Source organism: Diabrotica virgifera, chromosome 1, assembly GCF_917563875.1.
Source record: "Diabrotica virgifera virgifera chromosome 1, PGI_DIABVI_V3a".
In the NCBI taxonomy this organism is placed as follows: Eukaryota; Metazoa; Arthropoda; class Insecta; order Coleoptera; family Chrysomelidae; genus Diabrotica; species Diabrotica virgifera.
The window spans coordinates 6,160,155-6,172,293 of record NC_065443.1 but is presented as its reverse complement, the minus strand read 5'-3'; the positions used below and the strand labels follow the sequence as shown (position 1 = coordinate 6,172,293).

General features: G+C 32.6%; 1 protein-coding gene across 1 annotated transcript in view; it reads right to left on the bottom strand.

Moving 5' to 3' along the window:
- Positions 1 to 1,047: 1,047 nt before the first annotated feature.
- LOC114335236 (protein inscuteable homolog) overlaps positions 1,048 to 12,139 on the bottom strand; it is a 49,793-nt gene continuing 38,701 nt past the window's right edge. Inside the window, exons 4-6 of the mRNA XM_028285440.2 lie at positions 10,137 to 10,717; positions 7,417 to 7,922; positions 1,048 to 2,496 (exon numbers count right to left, since the gene is read on the bottom strand). Coding sequence (XP_028141241.1) covers positions 2,365 to 2,496; positions 7,417 to 7,922; positions 10,137 to 10,717 — 1,219 coding nt within the window. The 3' untranslated portion in view covers positions 1,048 to 2,364. The remainder of the gene's footprint in view (positions 2,497 to 7,416; positions 7,923 to 10,136; positions 10,718 to 12,139) is intronic.

Here is a 12,139-nt window from a genome sequence, read left to right as displayed (position 1 = left end):
ATAACAGCGAAACTACAGGGTAACATTCCATGGTGCTTAATGTATGCTGATGATGTCGTGTTAGTAGGAAATAGTGAAAGAGACTTAGAACAAAAACTGGAACAGTGGAGACATGCTCTGGAGGAAAAAGGTTTAAAACTTAGTAGGACAAAAACAGAGTATTTGGAATGTTCATTTAAAGATGGAGCTACTACAAATAAAATGGTATCTTTGGATGGTGAAATGATTGTGAAAAGCAATAGTTTTAAGTACCTAGGATCGGTATTACAGAGTAATGGAGAAATAGATGGAGATGCATGCAGTAGAATTAGGGCTGGATGGATGAAGTGGAAAGAAGCGAGTGGTGTGTTGTGTGACAGAAAAATTCCAATGAAGCTGAAGGGAAAATTCTATAAAACAGCCATAAGACCGGCTATGATGTACGGAACTGAATGTTGGGCAGTGAAAAAGAAAGAGGAACAACGAATGCATGTGGCGGAAATGAGAATGCTTAGATGGATGAGTGGAGTGACAAAGAAGGATAAAATTAGAAATGAGTATATTAGAGGAAGTCTAGGTGTGGCACCAATTGATGCCAAAATGAGAGAGCATAGGTTAAGATGGTTTGGTCATGTTCAACGTCGAGACGTTAATCACCCAATACGAAGAATAGCTGAAGTGCAGATTCCTGGAAGGAGTAGGAGAGGAAGACCAAAGAAGACCTGGGGGGAGGCGATAAGGCAGGACATGTTGGTAAAGGGGATTAACATTGATATGACCCAAGACAGAATTGGGTGGAGAAATGCAATTAGGGAAGCCGACCCCGCATAGGGATAAGGCAAAGAGAATGATGATGATGAATGAGGAGTATATTATGTTCGTAGAAAGTATTGGAGAATCTAAAAATGGCACTAAAGTAGTAATTCCTCCAGTGGCGCAGAATTTGAGAAGGGTCAACCATTCACTATCCCCTGTCGTGCGCCTCTGGTAGTAGTTATAAACGTTTGTTTATCATAATTTAGTAGGGTGTATAGTAGTCGCACTTTCTACCAAGTATGAAAACGATACGTCGAATAGTTTTAAAATGCTGAGCAAAAATAGTTTTTAAATTTTTAGACAAAACACCCTGTAACTCAGTAAGGAACCACATTTTATTTAAGCGTTTTAGGTTAAATCTTCGTATTTTATGCTAAGGTTTCTCCAGTTACTATATGGACAATTATTAATGAAACACCCTGTATACTTTCCTATTATTAGGTTTTTCAGATATTAAGAGAGTAGGCACAAATATTTTACGGCTATTCCTACTTTTTCTGTCTTTACACGGCAAATTACGTGTAGTAAAATTCACACTGGTATGGATATGTAAACATTAGTACACAATGACATTGTCATCATTAACATAGAGATGACTATTTCGTTCAGTTTTTGAAAGTTCTTGGATAACCGGTACTTGTATAATCGCTTAAATTAATTTAGTTAATTAATAGTTTTATTTTTTCACTAACTATGATTCAGTTTTTACAATAATGTATATACTATACAAAAAAGTGATACAGTAATTTTAATAATATATTTTTAATGTGGAACACTTAGATAAATTTTGAACATCTTTAACAACAAAATACTTGGATTACAGAATATACCCTGGTGTGTTCTGTGCTTGGATCTTCCATAAATAATAAACAATAAATAACTTTTTGTTAATTTCACGTCTTAAATCAATTATTTCTTGAATACACTCTCTATATTATTTAATAAAAATAACTCAAAATCTTCCTGAAGCCGAGTCAAATATTTAGTAGCCTTGTTTGTCACTGTCTTGTCACCACATTCTGTTCGATTGAGTGTGTTGTATGACAAAGATAGCGAATGTTCGATTTGGAAAATATCACCATGGACATGGTGTTCATTTTTTTTTAAATCCTGGAAAGCTAATAAATATTTTTGAAAAATTTGAACGCAGAATGAAATATTACATCATTACCGAGGGTAGAAAGTCTTTTAGAATAAACAAAAACTTTCTTTTGAATGAGATATTTGAAAATTACAAATCACACTCAATTGTATCTTCATTCCACCCCATAACTTATTAAAATAAAGATTATAGAAGTTTTCAGGGGACTTCGGCCCTTCGGCTAGAACCTTTCATTCTACGTTTAAATTTTTTAAAAATTCCTATTTTTCTCAGGATTCGAAAAAAATGAATGCATTTGATAAGCATTGAAACGAAATTTTGCGCCTACGCTGTTAATTCCAAGACCGACATGATTTTTGGTGTTTTGAATTTGATGTGTCCTTATATATGCTGTAATAAATACATGTATTTGAATAAAATACAAACTAAGCTCGATTTTTCAAAATCCATTAGGCCTTCTAAAAATATCATACGTAGCTCTCGTTCTGAGATGAGTAGGCTAAAAATGAGTCAAGAAGCTTCGGTTCGACCAACTCTTGAGCGTCTTGGGCACTCAAAACGTCACTTCCGCACGTATCGACGATCTTTCTAAGCGTCGCCTAAAATAAAAAAGTCAAGTAATGTATTTGGAGTGGTGTTGGTGTAAATAAGTGCTAGTTGAAAAAGTATTTATGAGTGTTACTTAAATGGATCTGAGAGGCAGTGAACTGATTCATTATTAATGCAATCAGTATATTTCAGTAATATTATTTACCAGAGGAAACGAAACGAAGCCAATAAGCGTTTGAAAATTGAAATATCCGCTACTTTTTAACTGGAATATCTGGGGGAACGTCAATAGAAACGGCGTGTCATCTCGAGGGTATCGAAATTCTTACTACATCATGATTTTCTATTAACATTTAAGCAAAAAAGTGACTTATTTATTTCATTTCAATCTGGTGAAGAAGCTACATAATTGTAGATGAGAACGTTCAACTGACTGTCTTGAAAATACTTGCTCTTTAAAATGAGATTTCGACGGTTAAACTGCAAAACCTCGTAAGTTAGTTTTATGTAACTTTAGAGGAGAGACGAAAAACATGTTGTCTTCTTTATGTAAGATTCAATTTATTCGTTTTGTGTGTGTTGGGTTCTTTTTAGATAATGATTCTATTACCATTAAGAAAAAATTCAATAATATTGTTTTTTTTTGCCAAAGAGCGACTTACGGAGTTTTGTTACTTAAAATCTTAAACTATCATTAAACTTACGAGGTTTTGTCTCATAAAAATTCAACTTACGAGGTTTTATAACTTATCCTACTTGTAAGTAATCTTACATGAGTTTTTTCTAGATGTCGCTAGTACCATTAAATTTAAATATTTACTTACAAGCTTTCGTAGTTATAAAGATATGTAAAAGTATAAATAAACCAACAAAGTATAAAAGTAATAATGGACCAAAAATCGACTTACGAGGTTTTGCAGTTTAACCGTCGATTTGCTAAATTAAAAAATGTTTAGAAACAAAAAAGTTATTTCAAATTAAACCCGAAGTAATCATTTTTTTCAATTGTTTAGAAATATATAAAATAAACAATAAAAATATTTAAAACACTATACACAACATGAGTTTTTATGAACATTTTAACCCAGTAAATGACCGTTTTGTAGTGTAATTTTCAGGGTCAACTCAGAATTGTTCGAAAATTTGAATTTATAGGTACTAAATTTACATTCAAGATGCAGTAGAAATAAACAAACCGAAACACGTTAAATGCTACTAGGAGCACTCCCGAATCATAATTTACAATGTATATACATTATAAATCCAAAATCATGATTTCCAAAGTTTATACATTGTAAATTATGATTCGGGAGTGCCCCTATACAGAGTTGCGAAAAAGTCTGGCAACACGGTAATTTCTCGGAAACCGCCACAACGATTTTTATGAATTTTGGTGGGTGAGGGTCTTTTAATGCAGCCGATATTATAGTGGTAATTACATTGTTGTCAAATCTTCCGTTTTTCTGGAAATCTAATGAACTTTCTTATTTCAAATGGGACACCCTGTATATTTTTTGCGTTTTGGAATTCTTAAGAGATACCTATTATTTTTCATATAATATTCCATATACCTAAATGTCATATTTTCGGAGTTATTGCTACATTTATTTTAAAAAAAATTTAAACAATTTATAAAAATAATTTTTTGGCTCGGGTAGACATTATTTTGGGTTCCTTGGATCATTGTGAACAAAAAAGGTATTTTGTAATTTTCCTCTAAAGTTAATTGTTTCCGAGTTATAAACAATTTAAAACTGAAAAACATCGAAAAATGACGATTTTATAGGTTCAAAAACACAAAACACATAAAAAATATTAATTTTAAAACTACGAAGTGCCTAAATTCAACTTCAAGTCTTATTTTATCAGCTACCGATAAGCAATTTGATCTTGTTTCATTTTAAAATATTATTTTTTTAGTTGTTAATGCAGCCTAATCGCCCGTTTTTTCATATGCGCTTCATTAATAATAATAAAAAAGGTATTTTAGAATAAAACGTGCCAAATATTCTTACAGGTATCTGATAGTAGAATGTTTGATCTTGAATTTAGGTACTTTGTAATTTAAAAAATTATTTTTTACTTGTGTTTTTGAACCTTGAAAAATTGTCATTTTTCGTTTTTTTCAGTTTTAATTTGTTTATAATTCGAAAAAGATTAACTTTAGAGAAAAATTATAAAATACCTTTTTTGTTCTCAATGATCCAAAGAACCTAAAATAATGTCTACTCAGGCAGTAAAAAGTTGATTTTTTTTAAATTATTTAAAAATTTTTTTTTAGTAAATGTGGCAATAACTCCGAAATTATGGCATTTAGGTATAGGGAATATCATATGAAAAATAATCAGTATCACTTAAGGATTCCAAAATTTAAAAAATATATAGGGTATTCCATTTGAAATAAGAAAGTTCGTTAGATTTTCAGAAAAACGGAAGATTTGACAACAATTTAATTACCACTATAATATCAACCGCATTAAAAGACCCTTACCCACCAAAATCTATAAACATCGTTCTAGCGGTTTCCGAGGAAATAACGTGTTACCAGACTTTCTCGCAACCCTGTATAGTAGCATTTAACGTGTCTTGGTTTGTTTATACTTACTGCATCTTGAGAGTATAGGTTCTACTTACCCTCCACTTCAAAGTTTAACTTGTGCTGTTGGTTGCTTTTACTTGAAGGGTGACAATCACCCCTTCTCGGGGCTGAAAAACGCGCGTTTAAAATAAGTCCGGAAATATATAAATTGACTAATTCTAAGCAAGTTTCGTACTATAGAGATTTTTAAGTAAGTCAATACTTTTCGAGTTTACCATTGAAAATGTTTAATTTTCGACAAAAGAACCGGCGGTTTTTCGCAAATAACTCAAAAAGTAAATGTTTTATCGAAAAAATATTGTTAGCAAAAATGTAGCTTATAAAAAATGAAAAAAAAATGGTGTATTAAAGAAGTCTGTACATCCAGTAAAAGCAAAGTTGTAGGCTCATGAACGGTAGATTTTTATTCGTCAAATTCCAAATCGAATATTTCATCGTGAAATAACAACGTAAATAAAAATTAAGTAATTTTCGGGAAAAACCTAAAAAATTTAAAGTGTATAAAAAAATCTTTATTTTCATTTTTTCTAGCACGAAAACTAAACGAGTTACGCCCAAGATAAAGTTGGCCCCTTTTTTTGGTAAAAAAATCATGAAAATCTCCCCCAATTTAGCATCCTGAAGAAAATTAATCGTTACCGTTTTACCATTATTTACTTTATACGTGTGTATATTGTTTATACGATCTGTGAGTTTGACCGGTTTGAAGTGCTTTTTTTTTTTAAAAAATTGGTGTTATAGTAAACAAAATTTCTATTTTTTAAAATACGAGTTTTTTAACGAAATTTGACGAATAAGAACTTTTTTCCATGAGCTACAATTTTGCTTTTGCTGGGTCTATAGACTTCACGAATACACATCTCTTTTCGTTTTTTTCTATGCTACATTTTTGCTATATTATTTTTTCCGATAAAATACTTAGTTTTTTTAAACCGCCTGAAAACGTGTTTTTTTTTTGTCGAAAAATAAACATTTTCAATAACAAATAAGTATTGATTTACTTAAAAATATCTATAGAACGAAAGTTGCTTAAAATTAGTCAGTTTATCCATTTCCGGACTTATTTTAAACGCGCGTTTTTTCACCGCCGAGAAGGGGTGACTGTCACCCTCCAAGCAAACCAAAAATTGACACAATTTCAACTTTGAAGTTGAGGGTAAGTAGAACCTAAATCCAAATTTTTATGCAATTCGGAGTTGACCCTGAAAATTGCACGGTATCGCCGAATTTCCTGTTCATTTACTGGGCTATTTAACGAGAATGAAAAGTTTTTATACAATTAATGAAAAATTTGCTTTTTTGCTTAAATGATGCATAAAAACCATGACGCAGAAAAAATTTTCGATACACACGAGATGGTAGGTACGCATTTTCTATTGACTTCCTCCTGATAATCCGGCTGAAAAATAGCGGGCAGTAATTTTTCAATTTTTAAATTCTTTGTTTTCTGGAGTAATAGGCAAAATTCATGAAAGGTATTTTAATTAGTGCCTCAGTGGTTCTTTTCCAGAGATTTTTCTTCTAGCGGTACGTCATCATATATTTCTGAACCTAAAAATTGGCTCGGCGATAAGCTGTTTTCGTCCAATTGTGGATCATCAACATATCATGAAGCCTTTCTCAAAAAACGTCGTTAGATTTATGATGAGAAAACTGGAACAGGAATATACAAAGAATGAATGGAAATAAACCTAAAGAAAACTGAAATCCTAACAACAGAGAATACAGAAATAAAACAGCTGAAATTAGACGAAGGTAAACAAATCAAAGGAACAGACAAGTACAAATATTTAGGTTTCATAATATCATAGAAATTAAGAAAAGTATGGGAATAAACTCAGATATAATAAACTATATATAGTCTGTTCGCTAAACTGAGACGCAACTTTCTAGATGTTTTAGTCGGTAATTTTGCCAATTTTAGTACAATTGGCAAAAAATAATTACTAAATAGTTAATAATCACTTAATAGTTAGTAATTTTGCCAATTTTTGCAAAACTAGCAAAAAACAAAAAAATTATCGACTAAAATATCTAGCCAGTTGCGTCTGAGTTTAGCGAACCGACTATAGAACAGAAGAGATTAACCTGGTACGGACATGTCAGAAGAGCAGACCAAAACCGTTGGATAAAATAAATAGAATAACAGAGTGGAGCTCGATAGGAAGAAGGAAAAGAGGCAGACCCCGAAGACATTTCATAGATGAAGTGGACGAAGCAATGGAAACAAGAAATCTGTAGGAAGTGGAATGGCAAAAGAGAAAGAACAGAAGAGAACGGTTGAGTGAAGGAATATAGTAAAAACTGTGGAAATCCTTAGTATATATTCAAATGTGAAATATTCATAACTATTGAAGAAGCGTCAACTTACCAATGCTGCCACCAATACTGCGTCGCTATCAAACCGTTCTTCCTTTTCTCTACACATCATGACTAGTTTATCAACTCCCCCCAATTCAACCACTTGCATTGCCGCACCCCGTTCCCCGCATAGCCTCGACAAAGCGATGATACTTTTCTGTTGCAGTCTTTTTTCTACATCTTCTCCATTCAGATTCATCTTTAAAAAACACAAAAGTGCCGTCGGTGCTTTCATTTCAGTCAGCTGTTTTCTAGCGACGTCGGAAGCTGAGAGATTTGCCAGAAGGGTTGCCATCTGCTCCAGCAGGTATATCGAAGCTGCCGGTCCACGAGATTGAATGTTTTCCATAAGGAATTTAGCTGTGTTGTTGTGGATCATGTGTTTTATTGCTTTCGAGTCCATGGTGCTGAGATTTGCTAGAGCTGCTGCACATAAGAGCAAATTTTGGCAGCACTTGGTATTAGCTGCGAATTTTGTTAAAGATTTGACTAATTTTCTGGAATAGTCCTGTAAACCTAAAACAGAATATGAAAAGTAATTAAATTGTTAAAAGAATTATAAGAAAAGGTACAGAATTGTTAAAAAAGTTCAAGCCACCCCAGTTGCAATACCATGTCAGATTATTAGACTTGATTGATGTTCAAAAGGCGTTTGATAGTGTCCCATTAACCAAGGTGTGACAGGTATTAGAAGACAAGAAAATTCGACCAATTTACATTTATGCTGTGAGGGAGTTGTACGACGATATGACAAGTTCAATACAGATTGGACTTGCATTTAATGATTTTGCGGAGAACCAAGTAATACTTGCAGAAGATCAAGATGATATTCACTACATGTTGCGAAAATAGATGAAGAATATACTAAGCGGAGTTTACAATTAACTCATCAAAAACAGAGTAGGTATGTAGTACTAATAGGTGAAGGAACGTCCTTAGAACTAAGAGATACACAAATTGAAAATAAGTACATATATATAGTGGAGATGCCAAATAGAGGTCACCGTGTCCTTTTCAATTCTGATGGAAAAACTCAACGGTTTCTTATGGATTTTTGGCTGCTGATTACGAATTTCTAGGGTGGATTTCGATCCGAGTGGTCAAAAAATTGTTATAAACAATTTAATTGTTTATAAGGCTCTGACTCATAAACTAAAAAAGATAAAAAAATGTTTTAAATAATACTTATTCCTTAATAAAAAACGAAGAAAAAAGCGTTTACTAAACTTAAATCCAACAACTAGAACTCAAGATATTGTAAAATTAGTGCACAATGCAAACTGCAAATTGCAAAATAAGTATTTTTCGAAACGTTATCGATCGTAACTCGGCTTCTGTGCATGAAAATGAGCCTCATTTTAAAGCTTAATAATTAGACTTCCAAAAAAAGTTTGTCAAATTACTTTATCTTCATTTGTTTTAAAGTTATATCCGTTTGAATTTATAATTTTCTTAAAAAAAATTGTACATTAATTTGTTTATAAGGGTTTCAAGCAAATTTGAGCTACATACATTTATACTTTCAGTAACAATAACAATAGAAGATTTCAAAAGAAACATTTTGAGCTTACGAAAAATGTTCGTAAGTTTATTTTTGGCCAAGATACCGATATTTTGGCTACGAATTTCGTCACTTACTTGACTGTGAGCCGATCTTGCGCCTCATAGCGCGCCATTAAAATATCGATATCTTGGCCAAAAATTAACTTTTTAATAAGCTCAAATTGTTCCTTTTGGGGTTTTCTATTATTATTGTTAATTAAAGTATAAATGTTTATAACTCAAATTTGCTTGAAGCCCTTATAAACAAATTAATGTACAATTGTTTTAAGAAAATTATAACTTCAAACGGGTATAACTTTAAAATAAATGAATATAAAGTAATTTAACAAACTTTGTTTGGAAGCCCATTAATTGAGCTTTAAAATGAGACCTTCTAAAGCTCATCTGCATGCGTAGAAGCCGAGTTACGATCGATAAAGCTTCGAAAAATACTTATTTTGCAATTTGCATTGTGCACTAATTTTACAATATCGTGAGTTCTAATTGTTGGATTTAAGTTTAGTAAACGTTTTTTTCTTCGTTTTTTATTAAGGAACAAATTTTATTTGAAACATTTTTTTATCTCTTTTAGTTTATGAGCCAGAGCCTTATAAACAATTAAATTGTTTATAACACTTTTTTGACCACTCGGATCAAAATCCACCCTCGAAATTAGTAATCAGCAACCAAAAAACCATTAGAAACCGTTGATTTTGTCCATCAGAATTGAAAAGGACACTGTGACCCCTCTGGCGCCTAGACTAATACTGATAGCAATAAATATCTCGGTCTAAGCATTAAAAACGATGGTCGGAATATAAAAGAAATAGCTACTAGATTTGGGTAAGGCCATTTAGCAATAAGTCAGAGCTTTCTGTAGTGAATAAAAAGACGCATTAATGATCAAAGATGATCAAAGAGATTACAGTGCATATCCAGCTATGCATGACAAAGGGCAGACCAAGAAGATCGTGATGACAAGCAGTAAATGGTGCAATGGAAGGTAGGAGTCTGCAAGCAGATGACTGCAATTATCGCAAGAGATGGTGCGAGAAACGGTGACAGCTGTAATAAGCTTAAATAGGAAATACCTAAATAGAACATGATCAAATAATACAGAATTTAAAAACAAGGCATTGACAATTACTGTGATAAAAGTGATAAAAGATCTTAAACTTGGTTTCTTACCTTTAACCGAATGGTTGTCTTCCACCCAAGGAGCAGTGACTTGAGCCAGTAACGCTACAGCTTCAGACCTTTCCGTCTCTGGTCTAGAATATTCCTCCAATGTATCTGCTATAATCTGTACGCCTGAGAATTTTTCAAACTGCCTTACCGCTGAAGAACTGCAGCAAACAGTGCTCAAGGCTCGTAGCAAAAGACTCCTCATGGAAGATCCTTCGCATTTTTCGCACAGAATTAGCAAAATTGGCACGATATCTGCGTTGGTACAAATCTCGACAACTTCTTCATTCCTTAGAGCTATCGAAGTGATTCCTGTTATGGTGGCCCGAAGATCTAGTTCAGAAGTAGGACTTTCGAGTTTATTGACTAAATTTTTTATTTCTTTGGTGAGTGCCTCTTTACGGGCTTCCTGCCAGTGAGTAAAGAGTACCGAGATCAGTTTTAGAGCTACATCTCCTTTGGAAGTTTTTGCTTCGTCGCACAGTTTTAGTATGCTGAGGTTGAGTTGGTGATTGTGGCTTTTTAAAAAGTCTGAAATATTTCCGACCAAGCTTTGGATTAAGGGGTTTATGTTTTTTGGATCGCTAAAACAAAACATAAATTTATAAAAATTGTTGTTTTATTATATTTATACTTGTACTAGCACTATATTTACATCTTTATATACAGGGATCGGAAGAAGAGAGCTCATTTGAAAGGAAATACAAGAGGAAATCTAACTGGAAAAGCATAAAGAAATGTGCGAGAAGTAAAGAAGAAACAAGGAAACAAAATAAAAAATGAGAAACAAATGATACAAAGATGGAAGGATTCGAAGAAATATATGCTAAACATAAAATAACACAAGTCATTGAAGACGAACTAGAATATCCAGAGCTAGAAGTGAACATTGGAGAAACTACAAGGGAAGAAATTGTAAACACACTAAAACTTCTAAGAAATGGTAAAGTTGAATGAATCAACGGTATATACCTAATAAAAGTAAATACTGAGCTACTGAGCAATCAATAGAAATGTTACACAAACTTTTGAACAAAATATGGACTGAAGAAGAATTACCAAAGGAGTGGAAGGGGGATTGATAATAAGAGTGGTGAGTAGATGCAATAGTCGGAGTGTAATAAAATTACTAAGTGCCACATTAAAAGTGTTGACTAAAGTCCAGTGGCGGATCTAATGGGAGAAAAAATGGGCAATTTCCCCTCCCTAACAAGGTCTAAAATTAAAGAAAAAATTGATGAAATATAAAAATATATTAGCTGATATGAAACTTAAACCACAGACAGACAAATTCAACCCAATAAGCAAGCTAGTTAGGAAAATTAAAGGAACTTAATGCATATAAGTTATTATTTATGTTTTTTATGCAGTTTGGGTTTATCTTTTTTATGTCTTTTGGTTAGTGTTTCATTGGAAGTTGCCCCCTAAGGCGAATTTCCCCTCTTAAGGTAAATGTCTAGATCAGCCACTGCTAAAGTCATATTGGAAAGATGGAAGCCGGAACTAGATCAAAAATTAAGACGCAACCAGGCAGGCTTCCGTGCCAAACACTCCACTATTAAACACATTTGCACCCTTAGAATTGTCTAAAAACGAACAAATGAATGAAAAAAAAGACATATAATGTGAGTTTTATCAACTTTGAAAAGGCCTTCAACAATGTAAAAAACTTCAAATTTTTGTAAACAAATATTTAAGAAAAATCCTGAAAATATACTGGTCCAATAGAATAACCAATAGAAAACTATGGGAAATGACAAAGCAAACTAACTTAGTTATTACAGTCAAGGAAAAAAATAGAAATTGATTGGCCATACTTTAAAGAAGATCAAAGCTAAAGCAATATATAGTTCCAACCTATGGAGATATGTACACAGGGTGGGTCAATGAAAACAGTCCACTTCGATATTTGGCAGTATTTATTACATTTTAAGGAAATGAGAAAACAGGTTGATTTTTGTTCTAAAGGGGAAATATTTTACACCTTTTTTCGATATTTGCACCGT